General features: G+C 43.8%; 1 protein-coding gene and 1 long non-coding RNA gene across 2 annotated transcripts in view; one reads left to right on the top strand and one right to left on the bottom strand.

The window, feature by feature from the left end:
- LOC141047670 (phospholipase A2-like) overlaps window positions 1-18,548 on the bottom strand; it is a 29,831-nt gene extending 11,283 nt beyond the window's left edge. The window contains exon 1 of the mRNA XM_073542875.1: window positions 18,263-18,548. Within this exon, the coding sequence (XP_073398976.1) occupies window positions 18,263-18,302 (40 nt within the window). The 5' untranslated portion in view covers window positions 18,303-18,548. The remainder of the gene's footprint in view (window positions 1-18,262) is intronic.
- Window positions 1,106-19,547, top strand: LOC141047672 (uncharacterized). The gene is made up of 3 exons (XR_012219879.1): window positions 1,106-3,160; window positions 6,403-6,545; window positions 18,922-19,547. It is a non-coding gene; the product is annotated as an uncharacterized lncRNA (long non-coding RNA).
- The last annotated feature ends 4,278 nt before the right edge of the window (window positions 19,548-23,825 follow it).

Genomic DNA, 23,825 nt, shown 5'->3' with positions numbered 1-23,825 from the left:
TAGAATTACTGTTGCATTTAAACAGTTGGTGATCATAACTTTAAGGCCTGTTTCACATTTCAGTTTTTTAACGTCAGTCCAAATCCGCCAGAGTTTGAAAAAACGGATCGGTTTTAGCTGGTAGTTCATGAAATTTAAAATGACATGACTCTGGAAAAGGAGAGAGAGAGAGATTTTTTGCTGCCAGAACGGAATTTGGGGTTAAAATTCGTGAAAGGAAATTCTTTTGGGCATGCTCAGTATAAAGAGGCGGATTCCGTCAATTAACGCTTGCCAACGGATCCGCCGCCCATAGGCGTCCATTATAACGCATGGTTGACAGCGACGGATCCGTTGCTATCTGCTTTTTCGACGCACACAACAAAAACGTTTCATTGTCCGTCCACTCAAGACAGCGGACGCCAAAATTATGACGGATCCATCAAAAAACGGATGCAACGGATGACCATCCATCAAAATCCACCGCAATGCAAGTCAATGGGAAAAAACGGATCCGCCAAAAAAATGGCGGATCCGTTTTTTTTTTTGCAAAACGACAGATTTTGACTGACGTCAAAAAACTGAAGTGTGAAACAGGCCTAAGGCTGGTTTCACATTAGCGCTTTTTAAGCGCACGCACGGCCGGGGGTAGCTCCGCCCCCGAGCCGGCTCTCTGCCCGGCGTGCCCGCCCCTTGCTTGTAGCGCCGCCTCCTAGCGGACAGCGGCGCCTGCGATCGGCGCACCCTATCTTTAGCATAGGGTGCGCAGATCGTGCGCAGGCCGTGCGCTAGTTGCGCTTTGACCTGCGCTGCGCACTTTTGACGGTGCGCCGTGCGCACCAAAATCCGAAAAGTTCGATTTTGGCGCGCACGGCGCACCGTCAAAAGTGCGCAGCGCAGGTCAAAGCGCAACTAGCGCACGGCCTGCGCACGATCTGCGCACCCTATGCTAAAGATAGGGTGCGCCGATCGCAGGCGGCGCTACAAGCAAGGGGCGGGCACGCCGGGCAGAGAGCCGGCTCGGGGGCGGAGCTACCCCCGGCCGTGCGTGCGCTTAAAAAGCGCTAATGTGAAACCACCCTAAGGCAAATAAAAAAAAAAATACTGATGAGTCAAATAGCAACAAAGGTTTTTCACTATACAATACTAATATCCTCTTCATGAAAGTGATACACTCACTCACGGGAGTCACCATGTAGATTATCTTGCTTTAATTCTGGCCGTGGCGGGAGTCAGAGTTTCTCCGGTAGAACGCAAGTCTTTCTGACCAAGTATGAGTTTCCCATACACCAACCTGCCCCCTCCTACGCTGTTATTTTGACTTCGGCCAACCTCGGTACCATGTGTCAAACCTGGAAGTGATGGTCCTGCTCACTTGCACTGTCCATCTGCAACCAAAGGCGAGCCTCTTTATTTGTTGTCTCCTCACAGATCTTTGCTGCTTGACCGTTGGTGAATATATGCTGGGCCTGGAGTGGAGAGGACTGGGGCTCAGCTCTTGACAGGCAACATCTAGTCTCTGGGTCTTGACCAGCGTAGGTAACAGATATTGGTCTTGACTTTCACAGCCGGAACACTGGGCCTTCTTGAACGTACTCCCTGAACCTGATCCTGTCTGAACCTGATTCTGATCTGTCCTTCCTATACCTAATCCTGATCCGCCTTCTCCACATCTGTACCTCTCCACTCTCCTGTCCTGTCTGAACCTCCAACCATTATCCTATACCTGAGTCCTTCCTGTATTCCTGAACCTGCCCAGTCAGTTCCTATTCAGGTATCCATTCCGTCTAACCAGCAATACAACATCCATTTCTCCTGTTAACCAGTTCCTTGTTGGCTTGACTCTCCAAGTCCATCCCTGCTTCCCTGCCCCTTTGGGGTCTGCTGCTAGAGTAACACCTGCCATCCACCCTCGGCTCAATTCTAACCACACCATCAGGGGCTCTAGTAAAGAACCAGGTGGTCACTTAGATAAGCCCCTCCAGGCTCTCCCCGGTCCATGGCACAGTGGTTCCTCAACCACCAGTTGCGACAGAGTAACAGAGGCAAAGGATTGCCTATTTAATCCATATTAAATCTGAACACATTCAAGGCATTGTTTTTTTCTACTACTGAAAAACACCACGTACCGGGACTTTACTGTAGGATTTGTCTGCCCAATCAACAGATTTCCCTTATCGGAATACTATAAAGCTCTTTAATTTTCAAGAAAAGTGTTGGGTAAGGGTGTTTTTCCTCTTTACAGTTACGGTTTTGGTCAGTTTTCTGGTCACTAATCTGCCTCACGTGAGATAAATGAATACAATCTTTTCATAGAGATGTTGGGAATCTGGGGAGTTTTCAGAATTGGATGTTTGATTACGTATTCTTACCTTCTCATGCAAGTTCCTTATTCCCTGAGTAGTTGTATTGTTAGTTTTGCAGTAAGGCATTGTTTGCACCTTATGGTTACACTTGAATGAGTCATTTCACTTGTATTAACAAAGATAAATCAATGTTTAAGATGAGCTTATTACATGTACAACGCAAACACATTTGACTTTTTTTTGCAGGCTTCCACTTCATAGGGATTAATAGGCAAGTCCAATAAGTGGTTGTTAGAAACTTTCTTGCCCTCAGCTTTTGCACCACTTACTGTTGTCAGGCGCCTCTGCTCTGGTTCCTGACGAAGGTGTTGAATCGGTGTCATACGAAAGGCACTCAATCAGCTTTACAGGCAGGACTGGTCAGAGAGATGCGGTGTTCTCCTATCCTGTGGGCGGCATGTGTGCCGTTCATGATCATCCAGTAACTCCTAGTACTAACAGTGTGAATCATGGTCCTGCTGACTAGTCAGTCACTAGAGTTGGTCATCGAATGGGCCAAGTGGTCAACTGGCGCCCTATGACTTCCATTTAAACCCTTCACTAGATCATTGACAGTTATTGTGGATTGACATCTGCTATTTGGCCCTACTTGTTCCTGTTTAACCCCTGAATGACCAATACCTTGTATTTGACGTTTGGACTGTGTGACCTTTCACTTTGGCAAACTTGTATCTTATCCTGGCTATTCTTGAGGACTTTGTGCTGGTTTCTCTGGTTCTCATTTGGCTTCTTCATGGACACAACTCAGGAGCCCAAGCATCGAAGACCAGTAAAGGGATTAAAGGGTGAAAAGTGTTTTCCTGAGATCCGCTAAGGTAAGAGGCTTGAGCTTAGTCTATTTCTGGTCTCCTATTTTGGGATGAGCAAACTTTGGCAGTAACCAAATAATTAGGCGGCAAAATCTTATAAAAAAAAAAAAAAAAAAAATCTCTAAGACTGTAAAACAACAATGTAATCAAAAAGAAAAAGTAAAATCATTTTGAAAGACCTTTTGTCTAAAATGTACTAGTGAAAGGATAGGTGTTAATTTAGACAGAGTAATAAAACTAGTATAGACGCTTACACAGTCCTCAGAACTGCCTGGGACTCTGGCCAGGGCAGACTTGATTGTCAGACGGGGCACTGCCAGACCCCCCGGACGGGAGAGGTCTGTTGCCCCAGACTCAAAGGACTCCAGGGACTCGAGGAGACCCAAGGATCAAAGCACTGAGGATCACAACACAGGCCCCAGGAATCAGGAGGGGCCCCTCGGTGGAGGGGTGTCAAGGGCCCAGGACTCCAGCACGTGGACCACTGTCTACCTTTGACTGCCACAGCTGCTGTGGGTGCGGCTGCGGACCGTGTCAGGGAAAGATCAGGAATCTAGTGCTGTATTCTTCTGTTATTCTACCCCATCTCTGTTTATTAAAAGTTATTTTCCCTGTTGGAGAACAGCTGCCTTTCTGGCGTATTAATCGCCTGGACTGCTGTGACCAGAACAGAGTAGGTAATCCGTGGGGAAAGAACTGTGTTGGTCTCGTCTCTCTATGTGCAAGGGACCTAGGCTCGCTGATAGTGTGCTCAGTGGACTCTGCCTGTATACTTTATCTTTAAATAACCCGGCCACCACTACCCCCCCCCTTCCCCGATGCCCTTGTTTCACCTCCACTGATCAACCGTTACAGGTGTTGGTAGCGACCAGAACTGCTCAGTTGTAGAGCTGCACAGCTCCATCCTCGGAATAGTGGCACATCCACCCCCTATTGATTTGAATAGGTGACAGATGTGCAGTATCTGGCTGCAGCCACTATTCAGAGGATGGAGCTGTACGGCTTCGCAACTAAGCGGTTTTGGCTGCCGCGACACCGGTAACAGCTGATCAATAGAAGTGCCGGGTGTCGTGCCCTTACCGATCAGACATTTATGACCTGTTATTAGGATAGGTTGTCAGTGTCAAAGACAACCCGTTTAATACATTAGATTGCAAATGTTAGATCATTAAAGCAAATTGAACTATTTGTTCTTCAGGGCTTCTACTCACTACCTCCAATTTTATCCAAATGTATAGAACAAAGGTCAGAACAAATGAGAACCGGTAATATGAGACAAGGCATATAGTAATTGTCTATCCGACTTAATCCTGACATACAATGGGGTTACTATCTTTTATGAAACCATAGCTATTCCACAATGGTAGCAATTGTTCTTTGCCCATGACGTCAATGCTAATGTCATGGATCACTGCTTTCTGTATTACATTTTTGTACAATACTAAAGTTTATTATAAAGACGTGTACAGTGGCATGTAAAAGTTTGGGCCCTCCTGGTCAAAATGACTGTTCTTGTGAGCAGTTAAGCAAGTTGAAGATAAAATGATCTCTAAAAGGCCTAAAGTGAAAGATGACACATTTCCTTTGTATTTTGGGCAAATTTTTTTTTTCATTTTTTACATTTTAAAAATTACAAGAAGGAAGTTTAGACCAATGCAAAAGTTTGGGCACCCTGCATGGTTAGTACCTAGTAGCACCCCCCTTTTGAAAGTACCACCGTTTATAAACGCTGTTTGTAGCCATGAGACTTTCAATTCCAGTTTGAGGGATTTCATTCATTCTACCTTGTAAAAAAATTGGTAGTCTTTTGTGGATTTCGATGTAGGTTTAGGATCATTATCCATTTGTAGAAGCCATCCTCTTTTCAACTTCAGCTTTTTACAGATGGTTATGGTTATGTTTGCATCAAGAATCTGTTGAAATTTCATTGAATCCATTCTTCCCTCTACCCTGTGCCATTAGATGCAGCACAACCCCAAAGAATATTTGATCCACCCCCATGCTTAATGGTTGGTGAGTTTTTCTCTTCCTGAAATTCTGTGCTATTTTTTCTCCACACATACCTTTTTTCATTTTGGCCAAAGAGTGCTATTTTCACCTCATCGGTCCACAGGAGGATTTGTTTCCAAAATGCATCAGGCTTGTTTAGACGTTCTTTTACATACTTCTGATGCTGAATTTTATGCTGAGTATGCAGGAGAGGTTTTCTACTGATGACTCTTCCATGAAGGCCATATTTCTGCAGTAGAACAATGTATCACAACTCCAGTGTCTGTTAAATCTTTCTGAATGTCTTTTGCAGTCAAACAGGGATTCTGATTTTCTTCAATAGCAATCCTTTTATCAGTTCTCACTGAAATTTTGCTTGGTCTTCCAGACCTTATCTTGACCTCCACTGTTCCTATTAACAGCCATTTCTTAATTACATTTCAAACTGAGGAAATGGCACCTTGAGAACGCTTTGCTTCTTCTTATAGCCTTCTTTGTGGGCCTTCACCTTTTTCATTTTCAGAGTGATAAGCAGCTCCTTAGAAGGACCCATGGCTGCTGTTTTTTGGCACAAGGTTAGAGGAGGCTGGGTGTTTATAAAGCTGGGAAATTTTCATCACCTGGCCTTTCCTAACAATTATAGTGAGCAAGCCATAACCCTAACAGGCTATTTAAGGGCTGAAACCTTGGTCAAAGTTATGATGAGCCCAAATCTCCAAAGATGCCCAAACTTTTGCAATGGTCCATTTTCCTTTTTGCGATTTTTAAAATGTAAAAAAATATGACATTATATATTTTGCCTAAAATACTAAGGAAATGTGTCATCTGTAACTTTAGGCCTCATTTCATCTTCAACTTGCTTAACTGTTCACAATAACAGTAATTTTGAACAGGGGTGCCCAAACTTTTACATGTCACTGTAAATCCATGTATGAATTATTCTATGAATATAACTTTGCTAGTGGATTATAAGGGTCACCTAAGTATGTAGACTGACTACAGCCAAACTCAATATTTGTTTTTCTAGTGCATTCATAAATGGGTAAAATGAGGGTGGAAATACCCCTGATAGTGAATGTAACAGATGGAAAAAAGTACCAAAAATAACATAAATTTATTAAAAACACAAAGCGTTTTCGGCTGTATCCAGCCTTCCTAAAATGTTGGACACCTGAGTTGGGCTAGGTATATCCGAAAAGCGGTGTTTTGAATTATTATATTTTTTATGCTATTTTCATCCATTTCATTTGCTACCACAGATGCGCCTTTCACATGGTATCTCCATCCTAACCAAGCATTGCTGGGACGGCCCTGAAGAAGTTTCTTACAGCACACTAGGTTGACTGCACCTATTGGATTCTGCTCATGTGTTCATGTGTTCTAATGCGCACAACTCCATCAGGTGAGAAAATTCCCAATCACTGTTTTTAACCCCTTCATGACCCAGCCTATTTTGACCTTAATGACCTGGCCATTTTTTGCCATTCTGACCAGTGTCCCTTTATGAGGTAATACTGTAACTCAGGAACGCTTCAGCGCATCCTAGCGATTGAGATTTTTTTTTGTTACATATTGGACTTCATGTTAGTGGTAAATTTAGGTTGATAATTTTTGCGTTTATTTGTGAAAACAATCAGAAATTTGGCAAAAATTTTGAAAATTTCGCAATTTTCAAATTTTGAGTTTTTATTCTGTTAAACCAGAGAGTTATGTGACACAAAATAGTTACTAAATAACATTTCCCACATGTCTACTTTACATCAGCACAATTTTGGAAACAAATTATTTTTTGTTAGGAAGTTATAAGGGTTAAAAGTTGACCAGCGATTTCTCATTTTTACAACAAAATTTAAAGAACCATTTTTTTTAGGGACCACCTCACAGTTGAAGTCACTTTGAGGGGTCTATATGGCAGAAAATACCCAAAAGTGACACCATTCTAAAAACTGCACCCATCAAGCTACTCAAAACTACATTCTAGAAGATTATTAACCCTTCAGGTGCTTCACAGACCTGTGAGGGGGACAAGGGGGCATCCTCTACGTCTGAAGGAAAGAAGGTTTAAGCATACTCACAGATGCGGATTCTTTACTGTAAGAGCAGTGAGACTATGGAACTCTCTGCCATATGATGTTGTAAAGAGTGATTCCCTAATAAAATTTAAGAAGGGACTGGATGCCTTTCTTGAAAAATATAATATTACTGGGTATATACACTAGTTTCCTTAATATTGCGTTGATCCAGGGAGCTAGTCTGATTACCGGATAAAAATTCTCCATTAAATGTCACCTGTTTAACCCAGCAGGAAGTACGACGGCGTCTACAAATCACTAAAATTGACAAATCCCCGGGCCCGGATGGGATACACCCCCGAGTACTGCAGGAATTAAGCACAGTCATAGATAGACCACTATTTTTAATCTTTAAAGATTCCATAATAACAGGGTCTGTACCACAGGACTGGCGTATAGCAAATGTGGTGCCAATATTCAAAAAGGGGACAAAAACTGAACTTGGAAATTATAGGCCAGTAAGTTTAACCTCAACTGTGGGTAAAATCCTGGAGGGTTTTCTAAGAGATACTATACTGGAGTATCTGGAGAAGAATAACCTTATGACCCAATATCAACATGGGTTTACAAGAGACAGTTCCTGTCAGACTAATCTGATAAGCTTTTATGAAGAGGTAAGTTCTGGACTGGACCAAGGGAATGCAGTGGACGTGGTGTACATGGACTTTTCAAAAGCTTTTGATACGGTGCCACACAAAAGGTTGATACATAAAATGAGAACAATGGGGATAGGGGAAAATATGTGTAGGTGGGTTAAGAGCTGGCTCAGGGATAGGAAACAAAGGGTCGTTATTAATGGAGCACACTCGGACTGGGTCACGGTTAGCAGTGGGGTACCACAGGGGTCAGTTTTGGGCCCCCTTCTTTTTAACATATTTATTAATGACCTTGTAGGGGGCATAGAGAGTAGAATTTCAATATTTGCAGATGACACTAAACTCTGCAGGGTAATTAATACAGAGGAGGACAATTTTATATTACAGGAGGATTTATGTAAACTAGAAGCTTGGGCTGATAAATGGCAAATGAGCTTTAATGGGGATAAATGTAAGGTCATGCACTTGGGTAGAACGAACAAGTTGTATAAATATGTGCTTAATTGTAAAACACTGGGCAAAACAGTCACTGAAAAAGACCTGGGTGTATGGGTGGACGACAAACACATTTAGTGGCCAGAGTCAAGCAGCTGCTGCAAAGGCAAATAAAATAATGGGATGCATTAAAAGAGGCATAGGTGCTCATGAGGAGAACATAATTTTACCTCTATATAAGTCACTAGTGCGACCACACTTAGAATACTGTGTACAGTTCTGGTCTCCGGTGTATAAGAAAGACATAGCTGAACTGGAGCGGGTGCAGAGAAGAGCGACCAAGGTTATTAGGGAACTAGGGGGTCTGCAATACCAAGACAGGTTATTAGACTTGGGGTTATTTAGTTTGGAGAATCGAAGGCTTAGGGGTGATCTTATTACAATGTATAAATATATGTGGGGACAATACCAAGACCTTTCTAATGATCTTTTTACTCTTAGACCTGTGACGGGGACAAGGGGGCATCCTCTACGTCTGGAGGAAAGAAGGTTTAAGCATACTCACAGACGCGGATTCTTTACTGTAAGAGCAGTGAGACTATGGAACTCTCTGCCATATGATGTTGTAATGAGTGATTCACTACTAAAATTTAAGAAGGGACTGGATGCCTTTCTTGAAAAGTATAATATTACAGGGTATATACACTAGTCTCCTTAATATTGCGTTGATCCAGGGAGCTAGTCTGATTGCCGTATGTGGAGTCGGGAAGGAATTTTTTTCCCCAATGTGAAGCTTACTGTTGCCACATGGGTTTTTTTTGCCTTCCTCTGGATCAACATGTTAGGGCAAGTTAGGATAGGATATGGGTTGAACTAGATGGACTTAAAGTCTTCCTTCAACCTTAATAACTATGTTACTATGTTACTATGTATGTGGAGTCGGGAAGGAATTTTTTTCCCCAATGTGAAGCTTACTGTTTGCCACATGGGTTTTTTTTGCCTTCCTCTGGATAAACATGTTAGGGCAAGTTAGGACAGGATATGGGTTGAACTATATGGACTTAAAGTCTCCCTTCAACCTTAATAACTATGTTACTATGTAAAGCAACGTAGAAAGAAAAAAAAGGACATTTTAATTTTTCCAGCAAAAATTTTCTTTTAGCCTCAGTTTTTTTCATTTTCACATGGGCAACAGGATAAAATTGATCCTAAAATTTGTTGGGCAATTTCTCCAGAGTACACCGATACCTCATATGTGGTCATAAACCACTGTTTGGGCCCGGAAGGGAAGGAGCGCCATTTGACTTTTTGAATGGAAAATTAGCTCCAATCGTTATCGGACACCATGTCACGTTTGCAGAGCCCCAGTGTGCCTAAACAGTGAAACCCCCCCCCCACAAGTGACACCATTTTGGAAACTAGACCCCTTAAGGAACTTATCTAGATGTGTAGTGAGCACTTTGAACCCCCAAATGCTTCACAAAAGTTTATAACGCAGAACAGTGAAAATAAAAAATCATTTTTTATCCTCAAAAATGATTTTTTTAGCACGCTATTTTTTTATTTCCACGTGGCTAACAGGAGAAATTGGACCACAAAAGTTGTTGTCCAGTTCGTCCTGAGTATGCTGGTACCCCATATGTGGGGGGGAACCACTGTTTGGGTGCAAGGCAGGGCTCAGAAGGGAAGGAGCGCCATTTGACTTTTTGAAATGAAAATTAGCTCCAATCATTAGCGGACGCCATGTCGTGTTTGGAGAGCCCCTGTGTGCCTAAACTTTGGAACTCCTCCACAAATGACCCCATTTTGGACACTAGACCCCCCACGGAACTTATCTAGATGTCTGGTGAGCACTTTGAACCCCCAGGTGCTTCACAGAAGTTTATAATGCAGTGCCGTGAAAATAAAAAATATTTTTTTTCCTCAAAAAAAAAAAAAGATTTTTTAGCCCGCAATTTTTTTTTCACAAGGGTAACAGGATAAATTTGACCCCAAAAGTTGATGTCCAGTTTGCCCTGAGTTCGCTGGTACCCCATATGTGGGGGGAACCACTTTTTGGGCACACGTCGGGGCTCGGAAGGGAAGTAGTGACTTTTTGAAATGCTAACTTTGATCGAATGGTCTGCGGGCGTCATGTTACATTTGCAGAGCCCCTGATGTACCTAAACTGTGGAAACCCCCCAAGGAACTTATCTAGATGTTTGGTGAGCACCTTGAACCCTCAAGTGCTTCACAGAAGTTTATAACGCAGAGCCGTGAAAATAAAAAATGATTTTTAGCTCGCAATTTTTTATTTTCACAAGGGTAACGGGAGAAATTGGACCCCAAAAGTTGTTGTCCAGTTTGTTTTGAGTACTCTGCTACCCCATATGTGGGGGGAACCATTGTTTGGGCACACGTCAGGGCTCGGAATGGAAGTAGTGAAGTTTTGAAATGCAGAATTTGATGGAATAGTCTGCGGTCGTCGTTACGTTTGCAGAGCCCCTGATGTGCCAAAACAGTAGAAACCCCCCAATTTTTTATTTTCCCAAGGGTAACAGGAGAAAATAGACCCCCAAAGTTAGAGAAAGTTTTCCTGAGAACACCGATACCCCATATGTTGAGGTAAACCACTGTTTGGGCACATGTCAGGGCTTGGAAGTGAGGGAACACCGTTTGACTTTTTGAACGCAAAATTGGCTGGAATCAATGGTGGTACCATGTCGCGTTTGGAGACTCCCTGATGTGCCTAAACAGTGGAAACCCCTAAATTCTAACTCCAACCCTAACAACACACCCCTAACCACAACCATAACCCCAATACATCCCTAATCCCAACCCTAACCATAACTCTAACCACAAGCCTAACCCTAATCCCAACCCTAATTATAACTAACCACAAGCCTAACCCTAATCCCAACCCTAACCCCAACAGACTCCTAACCCTAATCTTAACCCTAATTCGAACCCTAATTCTAACCCTAACCCTATTTCCAACCCTAACCCTAATGGAAAAATAAAAATATTTTATTTTATTATTTGTCCCTACCTATGGGGGTGATAGGGGGGGGGTTATTTACTTTTTATTTTGATCACTGTGAGAGTTTATCACAGTGATCAAAATGAATGAATGGAATCTGCAGCTGGCAGATTCGAGCAGGCGCACTGCAAATGCGCCCGCCATTTTCCAAGATGGCAGCGCCCATGATCCGGGACCGCGGGACACCAAGAGCGACAGCGGCACACATAAGGTACCGGGGGGTGGGAGGGGAGGTGATCGGAAGCTGGGGGGAGCGGAGGGAAGGCGGGGGGAGCAGATGATGACAGCAGCGGCAGATCGACCCCTTAACCGGTGGGGGAGGGGTCAGATCGGTGTCTCCAGCCATGTCTGATGCTACTGCAGCATCGGCCATGGCTGGTTTGTAATATTTCATCAAATTTCATTGATGAAATATTACTATCACTCTGATTGGCTGTTTCAATTTTAACAGCCAATCAGAGCGGTCGTAGCCACGTGGGGGCGAAGCCACCCCCCCTGTGGTGAAGTACAAAGCATCCTATATCTGCGGGTGACCTTTCATTGACCCCGGTCATCCGACCCACAGGGGGGCTTTAAAGTCATGGCACAGCATATGCGTCATGGGTCGGATTGGCACCGACTTTCATGACGCATACGCTGTCACAGGTCGGGAAGGGGTTAATATTTGTAATTATACTACCCTCAGAAAGCGCTATTTTTCTCTCCTTCATTCCTCAAGGGAACTCCACTATTGATAAATGGGTAAAAGTGTATGTTGTGGCATTACACATTGTGCGACTGTATTGAGAACTGGCATTAATGGGACACTGGATGACTATTATTTTAGAACATTATTTAGGTTTTCATAATTTAGGGTCTCTGATAATTTCATGGCTGCAAGTCTATGCCCTGAATAATTTAAAGTCATATGAAGTCACTGGAAGTCTAATTATTTTAATAAGGTGGACGTGGGCTGTAGCCACCCTCTTATCAGTTATTGTTATTAGGTTGGACATGTTGCATCTACGATTTTCCATTGATCTTTTGTACTCATGTTTCTATATGTCATCATTGTATTTTAATACCAGGCCACAGCACCGACAGATCAAGATGACCTATGAGATTTGTGTGTATCCAGTCCTCACAAGGACTTATGCTCAGTGCACTTGTCTATGTTTTTGATTGTCTGTTCTTAACCAACAATGTATTTTCTATTTGCACCTGTGGGGAATCTGGAATCAACCTAATGTAGCAGTAGTTTAGGAGTTAACGTCTGTTGTCCATAAAGGCCCCGTCTCACATAGCGAGATCGCTGATGCATCACCAATTTTGGGACGCAACAGCGATCTTGCTACATGTGACACATAGCGGCGACCGGCCCCCCTGCTGGATATCGCTGATCGTGCTCAAATGTCCTGGGCCATTTTTTCATCATCGGCATCCCGCTGGCCAGCATGCATCGCTGTTTGACGCCAACGAGCGACTTTTTGGCGACGCAGAACTCAGGGACGCAGGCGTGAGTCGTCAGAATAGCTGCTGTGTGACAACGCACCAGCCATCCTTACCAGGTTGTATCGTTGTCGGGATCGCTGCTGCGTCGCTATGTGAAACGGGACCCTAAGACTGAAGGAGGTTGGCCACCCAGTGTGTAAGAGACACAACGATTAATTAGCGGCTGGCTTCCCTTTTTTCGGTGTCAGTAGCAGAGGCCCTGTGTAGTCAGCAGGAGCCATGTTGCTTAGTATTGGGAGCAGATAGAAACATTTTGAAATGTGTTGCATCAGTTTGCAGAGGGTATATTACCTCTATGACTGTCCTGGGATAGATGACCAGCCCCCATAAAGAGACCACCATGATAGTTAGTGTGTGTCTGAGTGTATTTGGCAGCTAAGCAAGGGAATACATGCTGCCTGAAGGAGTTGTAAGGGCTCATACTCGCTTGCGAGAAACTCGGACGAGTCTCGCACGTCAACACCCCGGACCGGAGCGTTTAGCTGCATAGAAATACATGCAGTTGAACGCTCCGACTCGAGTGCCGGCGGAAGTGCCGGGTATTGATGTGCGAGACTTGTCCGAGTTTTCTCGCAAGTGAGTATGAGCCCTAAAAGCCAAAATCTGGGAGAGCAGAGCTAAGAGAGAGTGGAAGTTTGGCCATCTAAAGTAACTGTGACAGACAAAAGCCAAGTGGGATGTACTACGAGTGAGGAGAATGCCGCTACAGGGATGAGGACATGAGGTGCAATTTAAAATCATGGACGGGAACATTGGTTGTGCAAGTTGGCAGCATGAGGTGGAATCTTGGATTGAGGGTCAGGAGAAGACTTCCTGGTTATACAAGTGGACACTGTGAGGTCATGGAGGTCAAAACAGAGTGTCTGTTTTGGATGGCAGTCAAAAAAACAATGTGAGTGTAGGTGTGATCAGGAATATCAGGAAAGCTGTAGAGAGAACAGAGAATATAGATATTTTTGGAAAAGTTTTGTTCTTGGCCAATGTTAAAAGTGCAAATGCTTCCATATTGAAAGACTGGGGGGAAAGAAAGCCACGCTGAACTGTTTCTATAGTTTGTTTTATTTCTTTGGAGCCAGTGTATGTTCGTTACACATTTCTGAGGATGCAATAACATTCTGCAAGCCCTCTACTTACACAACTCCAGAGGTGTACATGCCATAGAGGAGGTCCAGCGGCTGCTAGAAGGACCCTTGCTCTGGTTAATTCCATTGAAATTTGTATTAATTGGCAAGACCCTATCCAGGAATCACATCTCCACAGGAACGTCATTAACATAGTCTTGGAAAAAAAAAAATGTGAAGGAGATGAAATACCAGGGCCTTTGGACCAGGAGTAGCAAAACTGGTGCTAAAAAGTGGGTCCAGCTGGCTTTTTCCCCATTTTCCTGTAGTTTTACATATGGATAATCTAGATTTGGATCTGGGATGTTAGTAGCTCACAACACTAGTGTAATGTACATGCAGCTAGAAAGGTACCATAAGGTAGTTTTGCCAAACCTCTTGTTGCAAAAGAGCCAGAGCAGCACGAGGCTGCATCTTTTGTGTCTTTTATGGCAGTTTGATTTGGACAATTGCTTCCGCTTCAGTCCACCAGTGGCCTCCAGCGGAAATCGAAGTTATAAATTATCCAAAAAAAGATGGTGTTATTGTAGTTTCTTCCATAGCAAGCCTCCACATCCATTTCTGTAATGAATGGTATACCAGTCATGTTTTCCTGTGTGGTTTTCTAATGTGCTGTCAGCTCTGGCAGCTACTTTGCGCTAAATTGGCAATGCCCACATCCCACCTGCTAGGGAATTTAACTCTAAGTGCACCTGCCAACTTTGTATATGATAAAAGACAAAAAGCATCTAGCATGGTTTTTAAATAACTTTTGACATAAGAAAAAGTTCTGTAAGTAACTAATTTGAAAAGGCCAACGTGGTTGTAATGTGGCTCTGTCAGTGGTCACATGGCAGATCTAAAATGACTACCAAGGACAGGCTTAGCGCAAGCCACTTTGCTTTCCAGATCCCAGAAGTTGCCCTGGCCTTCACCCTTTAACCCGTGTACAGGGTCCTGACCCTAAAAAGGGGCCCCTAGGCTGAGGCCAAGGAGTAAGCTGCTGTACGGTGGTGCAGGCTGGCAGGAGTGGTCAGGTAGTCAGTTCAGAACCAAGAGGGCAGGAAAAGTACAAACTCAGAAGATGCAAGAATAGTCAATAAAACAAGGTCAAAAACAGGAAATAATGATACTACACAGGAGCTGAAAAGATGGGACTAAACCACATAGATATATATGGCAGTGTCCAGCAGTAAGCTGGAAGCTTAAATAGGGTGTGGTGCTCTCCAATTTGCTGGAGCAGGAAGCTGATAACTCCAGCTGGAACACACACATGCACAATGACCATGATCAGAAAGATGAGGCTCTGCACTACTTTTTTTATATGGTATGAGAATGGAGCTGCAATGCCAGATACAACACATAGGCCGGGGTCACACTAACCGACGCAAAATACGGTCAGTATTTTACATGCGTAATACGGATGAATGTCCCCTAAACAGTGCTCCGTATGTCATCCGTAATCAAGGTCTGGTCGCGTATTTTGCGCATGTAAGCATCCGTATGGTGAGATTTTCTCGCAGGCTTGCAAAATGGACATATAATGGAGCCCTATGACAGGGCTTCTAACAGAAACCAAAGAATAGATATAGACACATAGAATGCATATATATATATATATGTTTATATCTATTCTTTCGTTTATTTATTAAAACTGTCAGAGTGAGTTTACTATATAGCGCACTGAATTGCCGGTTTTGCTAAACTACACCGGATGCATATTTCTCGCAAGTCACATGTGTGTTCCGTGTGTAATCTGTATTTTTTGTGCACCCATAGACTTGCATTGGCGTACTCCGGCCGTAGTACACTGACAATAGCAGCATGCTGCGATTGGCACGGACCGTAGAATACAGATGAGAAATATACGCCTGGTGCGAGGGACCCCATAGAGAATCATTTATCCGTGTCTAATGCGTGCTTTTAGCGCCTCTCACTCGGCCGTATTCCTCGCCAGTGTGACCCCGGCCATACACAGAAACACATATCAAATCCTTTCTTCTAATCCTGGACTGTGTCATGTTCAATTTTTCTAGATCTACAGAAAAAAACAGCAGCTGACCATGATTTTCTGTCCTCTCCGAATATAAAAGAAATAATTTTTTTTCTCCATCATTTATTCCATTATGCCTAATGCATACATTTTTAATGAATTTTGTTGGGAAGAAAAAGTTTACTTCTCTTGACACAATCTGCACCTCAGGACAGAGGCACAAAAATCCAGGGAGTAGTCCTGTCTAAATCAGTACAAAAAAGCTTTTAATTTTTTTTTTTAATAAAAAAATGTATGGATACATAAATGGACATAACATATAAGTTTAAAATTTAGGAAGAAACAGGTTGACATACTGCTCATTTACATCTGTTTTTAACAAACATATTTGATGCATAGAACATAGGGACAGTGGACAGTTTAATATGGCACTTTCTACACATCCAAAGAGTAACTGAGACACTACCCTTAGCAAAAAGAGGAATTCATTCACATAGCGCTCCCATTTTAGGAAATGTACAGGTGATAGCAACCCACGGGAACAGGGATGTGGGTACAATACACTGCAGCCCAATAAGTGCTGTGCGTGTATGTATTCATGTTAACTGTCATTCTCTAATTATTAAAGGGAATCTGTCACCTATTTTTTGGTATATAAGATGCGGCCACCGCGATCAGGGGCTTATCTACAGCACTACAGAATGCTGTAGATAAGCCCCCGATGTAACCTGAAAGAGAAGAAAAACGAGTTATATTATACTCGCCCAGGGGCGGTTCGGGTCCGGTTCAGGTCCGGAGGGTGTTGCGGTCCGATCCGGCGCCTCCCATCTTCTAGTTCCAGCGATGACGTCCTCTTCTTTGCTTCCCATTGCGGCTCCGGTGCAGGCGCACTGCTCTGCCCTGTTGAGGGCAGAGCAGAGTACTGCAGTGCGCAGGCGCCAGAAGAGGTCCAGCGCCTGCGCAATACAGTAGTCTGCTCTGCCCTCAACAGGGCAGAGCAGTGCGCCGCAACGGGAAGCAAAGAGGACGTCATCGCTAGAAGATGGGAGGCGCCGGACTGGACCACAACACCCGCCGGACCAGAACCAGACCTGGACCGCCCCTGGGTGAGCGAATAAAAATGCAACATGGTGTGTTTGGCGCACATCGGCACAGCGCAAAAAGGGCGCATGCGCCGGCAAAACCATACCAGCGCAAGACCAACGTACCCAACGCTAAATATAGGGTACGCTGATCGCATGCATCGTCATGCGCCCATAGGAGGAGCTGACCGGAGGGGGCGCAGCCGGGGACGGAGCTTAGCGGCAGCCGAGCGCTGCAACTGATAACGCAAGCGCTGCAAAAACACTGAAACATGGGACATGCTGCAGTTTGCAAAAACGCAGCGGTTTTCCAAATCAGTCAGGAAAATAAAACCAATGTGTGTGCATGAGATTTCTGAAATCTCATCGCTTTTGCTGGTGCTGTAAAACGCAGCTTAAGGCTATGTTCACATGTTGCGTTTTTGCTGCAAATTTTCAATTGCGTTTTACAGCACCAACAAAGCCTATGACCTTTCACAAATCTCATGCACACACATTGGTTTTATTTTCCTGACTGATTTGGAAAACTACTGCATTTTTGCAAACTTCAGCATGTCACTTTCAGCATTTTATGTTCACCGAAAAATGAGTGAGTGCAAAAAAAATGCAGGTATCAGTGTTTGCTGCTAATACCTATGGAAGTTAAGTCCTTCTTTTTTGGGCCACTAAACTTTATCAACATGCGCAAGAGACATCAAAAAAGCCGCAGTAAAAATGTGACAAAAACAAAACAAAAATAATTTAAAAAACTGTTGTTTTTTGTAAGCAGCTTCTTTTCCTTTAGGTTTTGCCTGTGGAAAAAGAAAACGCAACAAACGTGCAATGTGGGAACATAGCCTAAAATTTGGATATAGAAAAAAAAACCCCAGCAAAAACGCAATGTCTGAACATAGCCTAACATTTGGCTCTGGAATGGGGCTAGGTAGGGTCAAAACATTGGTATATAGTAGTCAATTTGTAGAACAAGCACTGATTGTACATATACAGCAGTCTATAGTGGAAATGATCGGTATCGATATTTCTACAGGTGAATCGCATCCAAACCTTCCATCCAATATTTCCCTATAAGGAAAAAAAATCCCTGCTTCATCCTAAAACCACTACTCGAGGACACAATTATAATAGGATTGCTTTTTCTAAGTAAACACTATATAATTAGAGCAAGAAATAATATAACTATAATAACAAGTTGGGCGAGGAGATCGCGTGACTGAACGTCAGTCCTAAAGCAATTTGCCTGTAGAGATTTAAAAAATGTAAATATATAAACCTATGGAGACCCATCGGGTGAGCCTAGCCTAAATATGTAGAGTAAAAAAAAGTCTACTCACAGCTACACAGGAAAAACACAAGGAAGATTTCAAGTTCCATGGATGAAGCCCCAGCCTGACGTTCTTCTCAGAGGTTCCCCTATATATATGAGCTCTTTATTCCTGGGTTTCTTTATAAATGTGCTCTGATAACCACTTAGTTCCCTCTACATCTTATTACATGTTTCCTCCGACGCAGGCGGCCTCACTCTCCTCCTCTATGTTGGCACTCCTGGCAAGTGGCCCAGGAATTTGCTGGGTTCAAGCTAAAACATGGAAAGTTCTGCTGAAAGTTCTCTGCCTATGTATATAATAGAAGTCCATGGGGGATCCTTATCAATACTGATCAGAGGTGGACATATCACTGGCGCAGTGGGGCTCGAGCTAAGGGGACCACTACCACTTCCAAATCGTGGGATTGTGCCCACATACTGTTCTCACCTAGGTGCCATTTTCTGTCTGTGTCCACCAGCGATAGTCATGTAGGGTATATGTATTTAAATACAAATGAAAATTGCACCAAATTTTGGGCATCTTAGACATTTTTTTTTACCAATCAACAGGACTGTGATGTAGATTGATTAATATTTCTCTCAGTTCTATATTTTGTTTAATATTAACTAGTCTCACATTATGTTTAAGATTTGTCAAGGTTTCATAATTGGTCTAATATTTTCTAGGACACAGGGAAAACAAGAGAAATCGAGAAGGGAGAAACTTTGTGACCTAGAAATAGTGCGGTGCTGGAAATGTGGAGAGAATGGACATTACTCCAGACACTGAAAAACCCTAAAAACGAGCAGACTGATTTTCAACTTGACCCGGGAAGTTGTCAACCCAGTGACAAAGGTGCACCTTGTTTTTGTTCCTTAGGTCCTGTCCCCTCCTTGAGTACGACCATAACAATGTTATGGTCATACTCAACCCAACATACTAAACATAACATTGTTATGGTCGTTGTTAATGACCATAACAATGGACAAGAGGCAGAATTGTTGATTGACACTGGGGCAGCCTGACTGTTGTGCACAGAGAATTGATAACACCAGACATGACTACTAACAATATTGTGGAGTGTGTGGAGGTCGAGAGAATGGTGATTGAAGTTCCACTGACTAAGTGGATGAAATTAAAATTACTGGATTGCCAAGATATTCTTGCAAAACATAATTCTACTTAAAAAGCTGCTATGAATTTGATGGGAGCAGATGTGTCGAATGCTATCCAGGCCACCTACAATATACTCCTGAGGCCATTACAGCCACAAGACCCCGCTCAAATAAACAAACATTTATGCAAACATGAAGGAATGGTGTATATGTTAAAAGTTGTGAGAACATCTGATGCAAGATTGTTTGAGGATATGGAAATGCATCAGTTGCCAGACACCTATGGGCAAATGAAAAAACTGATGTGAGATGGCTTTCCATCCCCACCCCCAACAATCATGATTAAACTGAAATAGGGAACCACCCCTCCATGTTTAATCCCTTTACTCCCAAGGATGGTTTGCATGTTAATGCCCGGGCAATTTTTACAATTCTGACCACTGTCCCTTTATGAGGTAATAACTCTAAGGCTATGTGCACACGGTGCAGATTTCCTGCAGATCCGCAGCGGATTTTTCCGCGCAGAAATGCTGCAGATCCGCACTGTGATTATTGATACGGAACGTGAGGAGAAGAAGAGAACAAGGACCAGGGTTAGAGGAGAACCCTTCCCAAGTTCTAAGCGCAAGGATGGGGTCCGGTCCCCGAGGTTGTATGGATACTAATGGTCCTGCAGCAGACATCGGAGGAATAGAAGTAGTGACCACTTTATTCCCACACCAGACTTGGGGGCACAACAGCAACGTGTGTGAGTCGGGACTAGGTAGGAGTCCCCGAAGTAGGCTACAGCTGTCTGCCGTATAAGTAGAGTTCATAGGAACATCTGACAGGAGGAACTCCAGTATCACGAAACAATCACTGACCTCAGGGAGACCAGTCAAAGATAACACTGCGGCAGCCGGCAAAGGCGCTCAATCAGTGAAATCCTAGGTGCATTGCTCCCTGGGAAATACGAATATGCATATAAAGTCCGTGGAGCCTCATTTAAGAGTCTCAAACACGGGACTAGCCAGATCTTCCTCCAGGGAAGGACCCAGCCAAGGAGTGGCTCCTTTCGGAAACCACCATTACCACCATATTAAGTGGCCCTTTAAGTCAATATCCAGCTCTTTACAAGTCCACAGATATGACAAGGGAAATACCAAGGCCAGGTATCCATCCACAGACAGCTATTTTGGGGTGTTGCCCCTCATCAGTGTGGAGTAGGATTCTGGTTAGGTGGGAGCAATGCCTAGTAGACCAACATCACGAAACAATCACTGACCTCAGGGAGACCAGTCAAAGAAAACACTGCGGCAGCCGGCAAAGGTGCTCAATCAATGAAATCCTAGGTGCATTGCTCCCTGGGAAATACGAATATGCATATAAAGTCCGTGGAGCCTCATTTAAGAGTCTCAAACACGGGACTAGCCAGATCTTCCTCCAGGAAAGGACCCAGCCAAGGAGTGGCTCCTTTTGGAAACTACCATTACCACCATATTAAGTGGCCCTTTAAGTCAATATCCAGCTCTTTACGAATGCACAGATATGACAAGGGAAATACCAAGGCCAGGTATCCATCCACAGACAGCTGTTTCGGGGTGTTGCCCCTCATCAGTGTGGAGTAGGATTTTGGCTAGGTGGGAGCAATGCCTAGTAGACCAACATCACGAAACAATCACTGACCTTTTCCTTTGTTTCAGTTCCCTCTGGTCTTAACGACTCCATGTCATTAGCCATTCAAATTGATCGACGTTTACGTGAACGTAAAGGAACGCGAGAGGAGGTGGTGCCTTGTGAACAAACTTCTGAACCCATGCAATGTGATGGGGTTTTGTCTAGGGTGCAAAGTCAAGAGTTTAGAAGGCATAATAAGTTATGCTTCTTTTGTTGATTCAGGAGCAGCTTTGAATCTGATAGATCTTGACTTTGCCAAACGTTGTGGTTTCCCCATGGTGCAGCTGCGGACTCCTATTCCCTTGAGGGGGATTGATGCTACCCCTTTGGCGGAGAATAAACCCCAGTTTTGGACCCAGGTGATAATGCGGGTCGCCCCTTACCATCAAGAGAATTGTAAATTTTTGGTGTTGCACAATTTACATGATATTATTGTACTGGGTTTTCCTTGGTTGCAAACCCATAATTCTGTTTTGGATTGGAAATCTGTCAGGGGGGCATGGCCGTGACTGCTCATGGCATAGGACGTGCAGTCTGAGTGCTCCCGGTGTTAATCACCTAAATCAACAAACATCTACAGTTAAAAAGCGTATTTTGGATACATCCAAGCAGAAGACCCAACAGGCATACCCCACAGACCAACACCAGGTCTTTTTGGACTATACTTTACAAAAAATCAGGGTGTTTTGTCAGAGCCTGTGCTCAGGAGGTCAGACCACACCGCAGAGGCCTACTGAGGCCTACCAGGCCTGCGAAGCCTGCCTCCTTTGGACCTGGACTCAGCTAAGAAGATCTAGGACAAATCACCCCCAGCAACCATCCAGGCATACACCAGTCCCGGAAGGACCTTATATCTTAATTTTACACAAATTGGGGCAGAATCTATGAAGCAGCAGCCTCCGGAGCCTTATCCTCCTGCAACACCCACCTCCCACCCGCACTGCGGCTCCCCCGGGGGCCCCCTCTGCAAGGAGGAGAAAGGAAAGGACTCCCGCTAATCTACACAAGGACCTCAGACCCTCCCCACCGCTATCCATGGTAAGGATCACTTTATTAGCAAGCACAGAGAAACAGGCGCATCAGCTCTTACAGACAAATAGACCCACGCACAGTCGCACCTGCTCCTGGCCCCGGCTGACAACCCCGAGAAGCTCAGGACAATAGCCCCAAATAGACACAAAGCAGAGTTGCTCAACAACTGGTTGTATAGCAACGAGCTATTCGACACATTTCGTTGTCTAAATACCACCTCCATCGAATACAGTCACTTTTCTGACCCCCACCGTACAGCCTCAAGAATTGACTTGATTTTAACAGATATTTTTTTTCTCCCCAAATTTATTTCAGTCTCTATACTTTCAAAAACAATATCTGACCATGCCCCAGTAATGGCAGTGTTTACAGAAGGCCCAGCCACCAACCGACATTTCCTATGGAAATGCAACTCATCAATACTACATGTCCCACATATAAATTCAGAAATTTCCACAACATTATCAAATTACTTTAGAGAAAACGAAGCAGATCTTTCAAGTCCCTACACTTGCTGGAATGCCCACAAGGCAGTATTAAGAGGGGTTCTGATACGGATTTCTTCAAAACTGAAGAAATAAAACAAGGAAAAAATATCAAACTTACAAAATCAAATAAAAACTAAAGGATCCCTCCTAACCAATAACCCCAATTCCTGCCCCAACACCCAATCAGAACTTTCCAGGCTCAGGCAAGAACTTAGAGCATTAATCTTCTCGTTTTATGACTCCACAATAAAAACTAACCAATTTAAACAATACCAAAACTTAAACCTTCCCTCCCACTATATGTCGAGCAGAATTAAAAACGTTAAGGGGGTTTTACACATAGCAATATCACTAGCAATTTCGCTAAAGCGTCAACGATTTTGTGACGCAGCAGCGATATTGCTAGCGATATCGCTATGTGTGATACTTACCTCCGACCGGCTCCCCCACAGTCTGTCGCTGATCGCGCAGCTCCATTTCTCGTCGGGCGCTTCCTGCTGGCGCCGACGAGCGACGCGTGGACGCGGACGGGAGGACGTCAGGATCGCCGCATCTGTAAAGTAAGTAACGACCGCTTTATCGCTGTGAGATCTGCCTGTGTGGCAGCTCACTAGCGACCATTTAGCGATGCACCAGCGATCCTGACCGGGTCATATCGTGGTCGGGATCGCTGGTGCATCGCTAAATGTAAAGGGGCCTTTAGACGCAAACATAGAATAGACGCTATTACGTCTCCCAAAAATATTCTCCTATCTCATCCACAGGACATAGCAAACTAATTTGCAAAGTTCTATGAAGACTTGTATAACATTAACCAGGATTCCCCACAACGTCACCCCAAACAGTCCGATATCCAAGCCTTTCTGGCTTCAACAAATCTCCCAAAATTAGAAAAAGATCACATGGCCCTCTTATCTGCCCCCTTCACAGTAAAGGAAGTTTTGGATACTATCAATCATTTAAAATCGTTTAAGGCCCCTGGCCCAGACAGGTTTACAAATTACTACTATAAAGCTTTCGCCAATATACTAGCCCCTCACTTAACCAAGATCTTTAACACTGCTTCCAACTCTGGTCACTTTCCCAGAGAAATGCTCGAAGCCACTCTCGTCCTAATCCCCAAACCAAACTCAGATTTAACATCAATGAAGAACTATAGGCCAATCTCTCTAATTAATACGGATATCAAGATTTACGCCAAATCCTTGCTGACAGATTGAGCTCAGCTCACTCTTACCAAAATTAATAGATAACGATCAGATAGGATTTGTCATCAATAGACAGTCAGTAGACGGCACA

Source organism: Dendrobates tinctorius, unplaced genomic scaffold (assembly GCF_039654945.1).
Source record: "Dendrobates tinctorius isolate UK_male_01 unplaced genomic scaffold, ASM3965494v1 ptg000129l, whole genome shotgun sequence".
NCBI lineage: Eukaryota > Metazoa > Chordata > Amphibia > Anura > Dendrobatidae > Dendrobates > Dendrobates tinctorius.
The sequence above is the reverse complement of the archived record's forward strand: the minus strand, read 5'-3'. Positions and strand labels throughout refer to the sequence as shown.